This window comes from Neolamprologus brichardi, chromosome 22 (genome assembly GCF_056152115.1).
Source record: "Neolamprologus brichardi isolate AB-2024 chromosome 22, ASM5615211v1, whole genome shotgun sequence".
Classification (NCBI taxonomy): Eukaryota; Metazoa; Chordata; class Actinopteri; order Cichliformes; family Cichlidae; genus Neolamprologus; species Neolamprologus brichardi.
The window spans coordinates 12,059,023-12,071,948 of NC_142124.1; the positions used below are offsets into that span (position 1 = coordinate 12,059,023).

The 12,926-nt window shown below is 38.6% G+C and overlaps 1 protein-coding gene across 2 annotated transcripts; it reads left to right on the forward strand.

Moving 5' to 3' along the window:
* Positions 1-467: 467 nt before the first annotated feature.
* Positions 468-11,922, forward strand: neu1 (neuraminidase 1). Of its 2 annotated transcripts, XM_087834898.1 has the most exons (7): positions 468-725; positions 3,189-3,378; positions 3,745-4,007; positions 6,686-6,868; positions 9,673-9,892; positions 10,676-10,910; positions 10,984-11,922. In XM_087834898.1, exons 1-6 carry the CDS (start codon positions 639-641, stop codon positions 10,894-10,896), a joined length of 1,164 nt encoding a protein of 387 aa, XP_087691024.1. In that variant the 5' UTR covers positions 468-638; the 3' UTR covers positions 10,897-10,910; positions 10,984-11,922. The 2 variants fall into 2 exon arrangements, with proteins under 2 accessions (XP_087691024.1, XP_087691023.1); XM_087834897.1 differs by having other exon boundaries at positions 10,676-11,922.
* The last annotated feature ends 1,004 nt before the right edge of the window (positions 11,923-12,926 follow it).

Consider the following 12,926-nt stretch of genomic DNA (forward strand, 5'->3'; position numbering starts at 1 on the left):
TTGGATAAAAGTATTAAGTGCATCCATTCTGCTGTACTGTGAATAGAGACATGATAATTTAGTGCATAAGTAAATTTGAATTAGATGCACATATTTACGCACGGACGGTATTTCCGGATGTATATCCGAGAAAAAACTGAGCCAAGACGGTATAGATGTAAGTCCTGCTGATCCATCAGCTACATTAATAATTAATTAAAAATGTCACAACACGTGTAATATTATGTATTTGCAATTGTATACATATATTTACACCACTTGCATACAGGCTTTCTTGTAGACTCAATAAAATATAGCAATTAAAGTGAAAAGTAACATTTGCAAAATAGTCCAAATAAAAAATAATAATTATAATAATACATTTCTAATAGTTAGTAAAGGGCTATAGAAAACATGTCAGGTTAAATACGATTAAATCCGAAGCAGGCAACGAGTGACGTTAGTCATGTGACTCCCACCTTGGGTCATATGACTCACAGGGGCAGGCCTTTCGGTATGTGAAGTAGAGGAGAGAGTTTTATCCCTACTACTCTTTTTGTTTCTGTTTTTGCGGACTTATTTCGACACTTTCTTTCCTCACTCGCTTCTTTGTGTCTGCCGGAGTGAAGAAGAAGAAGAAATTACGAGAAAGAGCCAACATGGCAGCAGGAAGCCGGCTCGCTGCTCTTTGGCTACAGCTCTTTGTTGTGGTGTCTTGCAGTGTGTGTAACGTCAGCCCTCAGCAGGTACAGTAGCCCGCAATTATCTGCTTAGTATGTCTTTATAACAGCATGCTAAGTGCTCGGCATGAATTTCTGAGCAATAATGTGACAGCGGATGTCTGTGCTGAAACTACAACTTTAGAAGATGGACTACAAACATGCACTTTACTTTCATTCAGGTCATATAACGCGCAACCATATAACAATAAGAATATATAAAAGAAAAATAATATTATATATTTCCTGCTTCAGAGATAAAACGAAACGAATGACTGTAGTAAAATCATCATCCATCACTTATCCAGTTTAGCGCGGTTGTTTTCTGGGTGGAGAGTAATCTAAAGGCAAACAACCCAACAGTGGATATAACCAGGGGTTAAAGTGGGATTGGGCAGTTGGGGGAACTTGAAGTTTTCTGTGTTTGTGCAGTAGTTTAGTTTCTTTGTGGCCTATTGGCCCGCATTTCTTAGGGTTATTGCTCTTCGCGGATTCAGCCTGCTGCTGAATACAAACTGCAACTAACAAACTAAATGTGTGACAAACAGATAGTTTGTGTGGGACACGTTAACAATGCTGGGATTAAAACATTACACTTGAATGAAACTTTCCCAACTCTCTTGCTAAGTAAACACCATAAGAAGTTTGTTCTTGTGGCCTCATGAGATAGTCTGTATATACTTCTGTATTCTCTGTTATTTCACTGTTATTTGGGCTGCTCTGGTAACAGACCATTTTTAGCCAGTTATAACACACACACGTACTGTATCACTTTGAACCATTTCCTCTTGTGTGACACTTTAAAGTCACACTAACAAAAAAAAAGACAGCAACTCTGTTTCTCAAAATATACTGCTGCTTCATTTTCTCTATGGTAGTTTCCATCATATTTAAAAGCCTTTTTGTCTTATTGGTGAGTTGTAACTTTGACTGATGGGCATAGCGTTAGACAGGATAACCTTCACATGCATTGGGAGTCTGCAGGAGTCTCCGTGGACTATGATTACAGGTGACATTATGATCTGTAGTGAGAGTACTAAGCATGTGGAAGAGACTCTGGAGAGGTGCAGGCATGCTCTGGAGAGAAGAATAAAACTGTCACTAGACCTGCTATGACGTATGGTTTGAAGACTTATGTGCTGACAAAAAGACAGGAGGTGCAGCTGAAGATGTTAACATTTTTGTTCAAAATGACCAGGATTAGAAATGAGCACATCAGAGGGAGAGCTCAGGTTTAGAGACCTGCCAAACCAGGACCTCGACAAGGAAGCCCACAGAGCAGGTTCACAAATGAGGTGAAGCAGGACATGCAAAGGGTTTGTGTGGCAGAGGGAGTTGCTAAGGATAGGGTGAGATGGAGGCAGAGATGAAATGCTGAGCTGTTGTGACCCCTGAAAGCACAAGTTTCTACAGTACTGATGTTACATGAACCATCATTGCTGCTTTTAAACCTTAAAGCTAAGGTAAAGGTGGAATTTGGTAAGTGTTACTAGAGGCTTACATTTGTATTGATTGTTCCTACCAAAACCCTTCTAGAAGCAACATGTGTCACTTAGTCATATGCATATGGACATTTATTTTAATGCATTATCAAAATTAGCTCAAATTTCAGCTGAGTATATTATTGCATGGTCAGAACTTTATGTCGAATCCTATGAAAAAACTTAAAACCATAATTCCCACGTAAATGTCTGCAGTCTATCTGTCTTATGGCTTTGCTGACCTGCATTAGTGCAACATGCAGCTGTAAACCATACAACACAGTATACACTTTTATTAACATGTTAGAACTATCAGAGTCTGTCTTCAGATATTCAGATATTAAATAATCGGATAACTTCAGCTGCACATCCTATATAGATCCACTGCCTGATTTTAAAATCTGGCATGCACTAGGACGTGTTATGTAATCTTTAAATTTCCAGTTTATCTGAGTCTTTACCCTTCAAAATAATCTCTCATCTTCTCCTGACCTGTCTATCAGTGTGAAATCATATTCACTTTTGTGCTCCTGGAAAATACTGCAGCTCTACCCTTAGCTAACAGATGTATTAATATTCAAACTGCACAGAAACAGTTTGTGTTTTTGGTGATAGAAGTTGAGATGTTTGAAATGTTGAATTTAACTTACTTGACATATTAAAAAACAGAAGGAGGAAGCTCCTCGCTTCAGTGGAGTTGGTGCACGACAGGGCCATGTGATGACTTTAATTGCCTTCATAGTCATAGCTGAAAGGACTGTCAGGCTGCACCACATGAAAAATGAACTGATTTAGACTATTCTGTACCAGATTACCTATCAGGTTGAATTATTCATTTATTTTAGGTTCCAGGATGCCACTTTAGACCCTTGATAATGGTTTCTAGTGGCTGAAGGACACAAAATCGCTTCCTTATAGGAAAAGCAAGATGCTGAAGATGCTCCTGCCTACAGATAATTCACAAATATCTCTTCCCTCTGTTTTACCTGCCCTTCTCCCCGCTGTTCAGATTGACCCCCTGGTGTTTGAGGAGCAGCTGCTGTGGGTGAGCGGAGCCCAGGGTCAGGTAAACACTTACAGGATCCCGCTGCTCACCTTCACCCCCAAAGGAAGCCTGCTGGCATTTGCAGAAGCCAGGAAGTCTTCTTCTTCTGACATTGGAGCGAAATTCTTTGCTTTGCGGCGCTCCACCGACAAAGGCAAGACCACTGCAAGAGATAGACAGTCACACAAAACTTACACAGTGTGTCAGAAAACAGTCAGCAGTCACATAGACGCAAATGAGGAGAGTTTATCGCTTCTGAATGAATGTCTGGGAGTGTATGTCATCGTTAGCATCAACCATAATTGATATTTTGAGTAGATGTTTGGTTTTATTTATATTTACCAATTTTTTTTTTAACATTTCATACCTTGAAACTAGATCAACGAGTTTCTACGCAGTGTTCAGAACAGCAGTGTTCTGCTGACTGAGCCTTGAAATAAAAGTAAAAATCACGAAAGCACAAAAAACAGGTCACGTTTTCTCTGCTTCATCTCCTCCTCTTCCTCTATCATCTCTCTAGGAGCCACCTGGTCCCCGACCACCTTTATTATCGATGACGGGGCGGCGCCGGATGGCATAAACCTGGGCTCTGTTGTGGTGGACGAGGAAGTGGGCTCAGTGATTCTGATCTACTCAGTGTGCTTCCACCACTACCACTGTAGCCCGGCCAGCATCATGATGATGGAGAGCCGGGATGACGGCCTCAGCTGGACCCCGCCCAGAAACCTCTCGGTTACACTCGGCGTGAAGAACTTCGCTCCCGGGCCGGGCCTCGGTCTCCAGGTGAGAGAACAAGAGATGTGACACTGAAGTGAGAGAACTTTTCAAGCTGTAAAATGAGCTAAAATGTAAGTGAAACGACCTTTAAACTGGATTTATTTTTATTGTGATCATGAGCTCCTGGGTGCTCAGCAATTCTCATCACAGAGTCACGATTCAAGATGTTAAAGTGAGATTTTCCAGGTAGATTTCTCTGTGGCTATAATGTAAATTTGGTTCCTCTTCCTGAAATCTTGCTCCATGTATGTCTTTTCCACCTCTGTAATTATGCTCTGAAGAGGTTTAGGTGTAATGTGCAAAAACTAATTTGCATTAAATTAGCATTAAGAATATTCTTTTGATGCTTAGCAAAAAGAGTGATTGTGTGTTCATGCATTAGAAGCCACAAGCCTTTTATTGATCCTACTTATAGACTACATTCTTTATCAATCTGACTCTGATCTGATCAGTTTCCTGTATTTGCCTTGACCAGCTTTATCTTCTCAAAGTCTGAACACTGCAGATGAGACAAAAGGCTTTCATGTGACTCGGGTACAAAAGCTGCACTGGTTTGAGTTTGACATCAGAGTTTTGCAAGGTGCAGCTGTCATAAAAACAGGCCAGCTTTAATAAAAAGGAAAAAAAAGTCATGAGCTCGGAAGATAAAGGATTACGGTGGATTGCACTGGTTCGTGATTGCTGTCTCTTTTATTATTCTGTCCAGATTAGAGAAACGACACCTGGCTTTGTTCTTGTTTCAGTTCAGACAAGAAGTGGTCAGTAGTAGCAGCTGAAAGTATATAAACCTCTCACAGAGCGTTAGTTTATTAAAATGGACTCAGAATCAGATGCAAACGGAGCTTCTTGTTGTTGCATTTGATGCACAGTATGTCTTAGTTGTGGTCTAACGATTGTACTTGAGTATTTTTCAGTTACCTGTAATTGTAATCAAAATACCTCACACTGACATGACTTCCTTAAATACTTTCATTAATCCTAAACAGGGAAGCAATACTTAAATCAGACATAAATAAGAAAGGCATCAGTGGAAGACAAAGTGTACATGTTGGGATGTTTGTGTCTTTACTAAATGTCTAAATATACTACGAATCATCTCAGTGGCTGAGCAGTTGGGATCCTAAGTGTGAAACCCAAACGTGTAGCATAAATTCGTAACCATGAATGCTCCCTAAAACTATAATGGGGTTTCCAGAACAATGACAAGTATAAAAAATGTTCGGTTGAAATGTCATTTTTTCCCTTGCATGCCTCTGAGAGGTCAGAGTAAGGCTGTCGATGGTGAAAGGGTCCTAACTGTGTGAAGTGAAGTGAGCTGGAAGTGCTGAAGTATTATTTCGTTAAGCAGAGGATACACTGGTCTGCCTTTTATGAAATAAAAATAGATAATAGAATCCCAATTAATGCCGTAACCTGCTGATATGTTTTGAACCTTCACTGAAACATTATGTTAAGTGCGAGGTGAACTATAAACGCTGCTGTAATAAAATCTGCTTCTTATGATGTTGTTGCCTTCCCTCGAACATGCAGATTCTTTTTTTTTATTATTATGAGCTACAGTCATGTGAAAAACTAAGTACACTCTGTGATTCAGTAGCTCGTAGCACCACTGTTTGACTTTATGACTCAATGACTGTAAGGTGCTCAGGTCCTGTGGCTAGGTGCTCCAGCGTGACAGCTGGTATGAGGTGTTTGTGCTGATATGCTGTGTTTGGTTGTCAGGTGGTGCTGTGCACGATGAACAAACAGCTCCGCTTTGGCCTCGTCTGTTCAAAGGAAACCTAAGCCGTGCTTTCATGTTCTTTTTAGAGAAGACAGGCTTTCTCCTTGTAACCCTTCCAAACAAGCTGTGCTTGTTCAGTCTTTTTCTAAATGAACATTAACTGTAACATTTAATTTGCTAGCTGAGGCCTGCTGAGTCTGAGATGTAGCTCTCAGGGATTTTTATCCAGCTTCTCCCAGCATTTAACCATCTGACCTTGGGGTGAATTCGCTGGGACGTCCACTCCTGGGAAGATCAGCAGCTGTCCTGAATGTTTTCCCACTTTTGAGTCAACTTCAAATTGTTTGGAAACCCAGACTGATGGGCAGCAGCAGTTGCTCCTCTGAGATCATCGCTGGTGTTAACACACACGTGAATGCTCCAGACAAGCAAACCTCTGCTTGCATAGAGGTGCTCAGCTCACACACAGGAATATTAAAGCTTGTTTATAAAAGAAAAAGTTAGAGCATAATGTAAGGCACTGCAAGTGTACAGCACCGATATTCAGTAAATGAACCTCTTTGTTTTTGTGTGAGCTATATTTATACTTGCCTTTCTAATATGGACTTTATTCAATTGAATTTAACCAGATGCATAGCTTTATTATCAGCTTTGAATGCAATTAATCCAGACAGTAATGTCTGCAGCTGCTTGTTTCTCTCCACAGTCTATATCAATCTTTAAGAGCTGTTATGGTTGTGGATATTACACCTTTTTAATCAGTAATATGACACGAAACAGTATCTGTAAAAAATATATATATATATTTGCGCACAGCTCACTCATTTAATTCCTCTTCTCTTTGTTTTCTCTCTGACTTCTCAGCTCACCAACCATGTTTAAACATTAAAAAAATACTAAATGATGATAACCAACAGCTGCATCCCTGAACTGTTTTTTGTTTGTGTCTTTTGGACTACAGAAGCGCTTCAATCCTGCAAAGGGGAGGTTGGTGGTTTGCGGTCACGGGACGCTGGAGGGCGACGGTGTTTTCTGCATCCTGAGCGACGACCACGGACAAACCTGGTACAACGGTGCGGCGCTGAAAAGCATCCCCTACAACCAGAAGAAGAAAGCGCAGGACTTCAACCCTGATGAGTGCCAGGTATGTTTGCTGGTGCCGTCAGTCAGAGTTTACAGTTAGAGCCAGTAGTATTTGAACAGTTACACAGTTTTATAATTAACTTTATTGTCGACATTAGCAGAAAATTGTCTTTGGTTCACCATGCTGCAGATCAAGTCATAATCAATCCATAATAAAAATACTGGTAATTATTCATACAATAATAACTACACACATTCATACAAATGATCCCATGCACACCTTTTTTCTACCTAGTGGCATCAGAATAAAGAGGACGTTCTCAGACAGCAACAACAGAACGGTGTTTTTAAGACGCCAGTGTGATACAGATTATCTAATGAGGTTTATTGTCAACCAACAGCAGTTCTGACAATGCTGCCCAGTTTGTTTCTATCTGCCACACTCAGGTTACCATCCCAGATGGAGATATTGAAGCTGACATACACCAAAAAATAAAAATGTTTTTGTTGACTCCAAAACTTTTTAACTTCCTAATAAAAAAGAAATCTCTGACTAGCTTTCTTGTTGATGACATCAATATTTTCCATAAATCATACTTCCCATAAATCTTGTCATCTTGTCCTCAATAACGTTTTCTCAGATGCTTGAAGCTTTTACTGACTTAAACAGACTGACCAGAAAGTGAAAAACCTATTTTTTGAGCCTGTGTAATTCAAGGCGTTTCCCTTTGTCAGCATTAGTCAGCAAATAACAAGATTTACATCAATCCTCAAATATACATACCTGAGCAAAATAATCAGACTTAAAATTCCCATTAAAGAAACCAACAAACAGCCATAACATCAGCAAATGTTAAACATTTTCACATTCCCTATCCTGTATTTGCATATCATTTATATAAACATAACAGTGGTGATCAAACATCATTCAGCTTTAGATTACTCTGTTTGTATTCTTAGTAGATTGAAACTCGCTATGCAACGGCTGTGAGTCATCAAGTGAAAGTTAACTAGCCAACCGCTGTAACTGCCTGACATACAGAGAAGCTGGGTTCAGCTGTGGCTCACCAGTCAGCCTGTAATTTAACATTGTGCCTGAGTGAGCTTCTGTTTTTTTACACATAAATATCCAGACCACCAAGGAAAAGGACAAAACAGACTTGGTGAAAGCGGGATAAAGTCATCGTGGTTTTGTGGAAGTAAGAACGTTTCCTCAAGCAGGACAGTTGCTGGTGCCTTCTGTGCTCACAGCTTCACAGTTTGTTTGCCTCAAAGTTCAGTTCTGAATCAATAATTGTTCCAAGATGTTTATCAGACTCAAGACGTTACACCACCTGGCCCTTTATAGCTGTGACCTGTTGTGTGTGAGCACATTTCCTAAAATCAGACCAATCAATGATTAACATCTTTTGACATTTTTTAACTGAAGAGAGGACTCAACGTGCCATTTAACAGAATCATGAGGCTGGCCTCCTGCAGCTGACTAACAATAACAGAGTCATCTGCATACTTTAGCACAGTGCTGTTTTCATACCTACTCTAGCACATGTTTGTGTAGAGGTCAGCAGGTCAGGTCAGAAGGCCACATGCTTTTACTCGTTCCAAAGACTCTTGGAAAATTGCAAACTCTGAGCTTTCTCAGCTCCAGAATTGTGGAAGGATTTATCATTGCACATCAGGTGATCTCCTTCACTTACTTGCTTTATAAATAAAGTGGTACAGGATAAATAATACCAGAGTTTCACTACACTACTACAATGGATTTAAAAGTGCAGACTTTCAGCTTAATTCACGATTACAAAACGATTAACTGTTCATAAATTATGGCCCTTTTTATGCACGGTCCCCCATTTCAGACGCTCAAACACGATAGGAAAAATTAACATAAGGATTGTTTTTAATGCTTTTAATAACGACTCCTTGAAGTCAAGGACATAACTGAATGTTGCATTTCCTCCTTTAATATGCTCTGTCAGGCATTTACTGCAGATGGTTTCCTTCCTTGCAGCTTGTTTGAGGCTCTTTCTACATTCACTTTTGTATTTAATAACTGAAACACGTGCTGTGTTGGGTTGGATCAGGTGACTCGCTTGGCCTATGAGGAATATCCAGTTTCTTGTGAAATTCTTGATTGTCGTTTGCGGTTTGCTTCTGTCAGCAGTCACATCATCAATAAACACTGGTGACTCTGTTTCATTGGCAGCCGTAAATTTCCATGTCATAACATTGTTTCCATCATGTTTGACACATGATGTGGTTTGCTTTGGATCATGAACAGTTCCTTTCTTTCTCCATTCTGTATCTTCCCATCATTCTGGTATCAGTTAAACTTGGTTTAATTTCTTCAACCAATATATTCCAAACCTGTGGAGGCTTTATTAGTTGTTTTTATGGAAAAGTATAATTTGGTTTTCTTGTTCTTGAGTGTAACTAATGATTTGAATCTTCTGATAGAGCTACATTAAACAGCCACTTCTCTCTTGTTTTTCTTTTTGTCTTTGGAAATGTTTATGTGGAGTTTTAAAATGACTTTGTTTTGCTTGCACTACAGAAAATTATCCAGTGGTTCTTGGGGAAAAGTCACACTTGTAGCAGCAAAAAGAAAGTTTGGTGGTTATTAAGTTAAAGGGGAGTTAGCATTAGTTTATTTAGTGACATTACGAGGAAGCGTGAATGCTCATAGTGCACTGTTGTGAAGTGTGATTCTGCCCTCTAGTGGACAGAAAGTTGTTGTTTTTGTCTTTAACTTCAGTGTAGATTCTCCCATTTATTTTATTCAGTGCAGTTATATGAAGGCATCTGTATTACAATCGTAATTATAATCTTTCACCTTTAATACACTTTTCTCCGTCTGTCCTTCTGCAGCCAATTGAGTTGACTGACGGGACCATCGCCATCAACGTCCGGAACCAGAACAACTACCACTGCCGGTGCCGCATTGTGGTGCACAGCTATGATGGAGGGTTGACCCTGCCCTTAGAAGGCCTGATTTTTGACGAGGCACTGGTGGATCCTGTAGTGGCAGCCGGAGCTCTGCAAAAAGAGGGCGTAATCTACTTCACCAACCCCTCCAATGAGCAAAAGAGTAAGAAACACGAGCACTAAGCTTTTTCATCTCTGTGTAAGACTAGCAAAAAGTTAGTTTTGTGTATTAAGAATGTTACTCTTTATGTATTCTGTATGCCATTGTAGTGAGAAATGCTAATATGAAACATGGTGATCTCTGCTCCTGTTTCTACTCTTGGCTCATATCAGTTGCATTAGTTATAATTATTAAATATTCATGTCCTATTACAACAAAACTGTCCACCCAGTTAGTTCCTGAGTAAATTTAGTATTTACTAATAAATTTAATTTAATATTTGGTTACTTTGGCCACTTTTAGTGTTTTCTTTTACGGCACAATAACTACTTTATATTCTTATGGAATCCAATGATAATTAAGTTTATTTCAGCTCCCCTAACTTATCTGGTTTGTTTTTTCTGTAGCTCTATAAATCATGGCAACTTTCCACTTTTTTATGAACTGTATTCACATATGAGCTAAAGTACAAGCTCAGTAAAGCTTCATAAAAAAGTGACTTTCACCTTATTTCGGTTTCAATTTGAACTGAAAGTAAACACAGAAATCTGATGCTACGTATTGATCCATGCACGCCAGTTTGAGGCAAACTTTCTGGCAGAAAATGATACCATGATGCAATGCTTTAATCAGATAGATTGACCTTGTTTCCCTGAATCTTTGCAGTACAGGTGGAAACTGCTTAACCAGCACAAAACATAGAGTCTCACTGATGAGAAAAAACCCAGGTTGAAATGATCCTGATTAAGTTGAGTGGATAAATAAGTGATGCTTTATCTCCTTCAGGAGTGAATCTAACCCTGAAATGGTCGCTGACAAATGGCACGTCTTGGGAGAACAAAGCTGTCCAGATATGGGCAGGTCCGAGCGGCTACTCCAGTATGACATCACTGGACAGCGGCTCTGTAGAAGACCGCAAGTACATCTTTGTCATCTACGAGAAGGGCCAGAAAGACTATTTCGAGACCGTCTCGTTCACCAAGATCCACCTGTATGGTGGTCGTTAAGAGCACACGAGGACGTAGGTAGAGCAAAGTCAGAGATGAACTATGGTGCAAACTAAACATAAATAATTTATCTGTTTTGTCTCTCAGATTTAAACACTTAAGGGAAAAAAAGAAAACCGGAAGAGTTTTTTTTTTTAATCCATCACCTTTCTCAGGAAGATAAACAGATTCATGCTAGGATATCACGAAAATGGAGAAAGAAGAATCTGCATGCACACATTTTGTGATTACGGCATCAAAAATTATTTTTCTTTCATTTAATCCTTCTGTCCTTTACATTTTTCAAAGGTGGTTTAAATCACGTGTTTGTAACCCTTTAATTTTATTTGCCAATTAACTGCACAGCTGCAAAATTGGGGCAGAGAAATATGTCAAAGCAGGAAATGCTGAAGATTGTTTTACAGACGGGGGACATAGTTTACAAAAAGCTGATTGTTAAGTATTTTGTAAACCTAATTGTTTTGGGACAGAAAAAAAACTAATGTTTGAGTGTGTGAAAGTGAAAATTACTTTTGAACCACTATAGATGCAACAGTTTTTTCTTTTACTATCATAAAGTTTGCTGTGAATTCATGCTGATTGAAATCAGTTCTACCTTTAGAAAACTTGTAATTGTGTAAAATAATGGCCTAAAAAAGCAAAACCTTTTTTAAAAGATATATATTTTCACTTATAAATTCTCTTTAATTGTTTCTTTGAGGTTTAAATAATTGTTTCATATACATGTGTGGAAGAATGTGTGAATGAAAAGGTGCCTAACGTAACCCAAAATGTCTTTGTTTGTATTTATGGAGCAGAATCTGAGTTATTTTATTTGTGTATTTTAAATGTCAGATTATGACCAAATGTCTTTTGTCTGTAGATGCTTGGCGGGTAAATGAATCTGTGCTGTAATGGATTTTCCTTCTTGTCACATTGTCCTTGTTTTTATGGATTTGATTGTGGAAAACACACTTTTTATGTCTGAAATGAAAATAAAAGGGAGGGACTGATTTAAACCACAGTTGAAGGCAAAAAATGTCACTTCATGTTTTTCTCCATATGTCTTTCTGATACAACTCTAATATAAGGGAAAAAACTCCTTTTTTTTCAGTTTTAAGTTGTAAAATATTTACTGCTTTTATTTTGAAACTTACTTTACATTAGAATGAAAATCAGTGTGCTGAGTTTTCCAAAAGAAAGAACATTTAGTTGGGATATGAATATGAAAATATATTCAATGATCAGCTGTTAGGCATATCAACAGGTTAACATATTTTGCATTTTAATAGAATGCAGTTTAAAAAAATTGATTAATTATGAATCGCCTTTTGAAAGTCACAACTGAGTCATGAGGTAAAAAAAATATGTTGCAAATGTCATGCCAACGTCAATTTTTCTGACATTTTGTTTACGCTTGGAAAAAGTCAACTCAAATACACATATAGGTCTTTATTTCATACACTTATAGTCAATATTCATGCAAATTAGTGCATATATGGAAAATTAAATCATAACATTTTATAAAACTCACAAAAAAAGACATCTCAGTGTAAGTAATCAGCTGTAGACTTTTACTGGCAATCTTTTTGTTTTAAAAAAATAAGTGGCTCCATAGGCATGACTGGAATTTCACACTGCAAATTATCTATCCATCTATAGTACAACCAAAAGTCTGGAGCCAGTCCTCATTTCTTCTCATTTCTTTATGTAGTCTTCAGGGATGGCTTTCCAGTCTTCTCAAAGGTCAGTGCCTGCCTTTTATTGTATTCTCTGTCGGGATGATCAATAATGTTGAGGTCAATCCATGACCGATAAGTGCTCCATTGTGTGTTTTTCTATCAAGGCATGCTTTTACTTCATTGACAGCGTCTTTGGGATCACTGCCATGCTGAAAAGAAGCTGTTGCCAATGACAGGCTTTCCAAATTGCATTGCATGGTGGATCAAAATTTCATGTACTTGTCGTCAAAACCCTCTCCTGACTTCCTCTGTACATACTGATGATGATTTGAACCTAAATTTTCAACTTTTGTTAAGGACATGGATTTC

Coding starts and splice junctions, on each gene's coding strand:
- neu1 (XM_087834897.1), top strand. CDS start 639: ATGGCAGCAGGAAGCCGGCTCGCTGCTCTTTGGCTACAGCTCTTTGTT. Junction 4,008..6,685: donor GGCCGGGCCTCGGTCTCCAG/GTGAGAGAACAA, acceptor TTTGGACTACAG/AAGCGCTTCAATCCTGCAAA. Junction 9,893..10,675: donor CCCCTCCAATGAGCAAAAGA/GTAAGAAACACG, acceptor TATCTCCTTCAG/GAGTGAATCTAACCCTGAAA.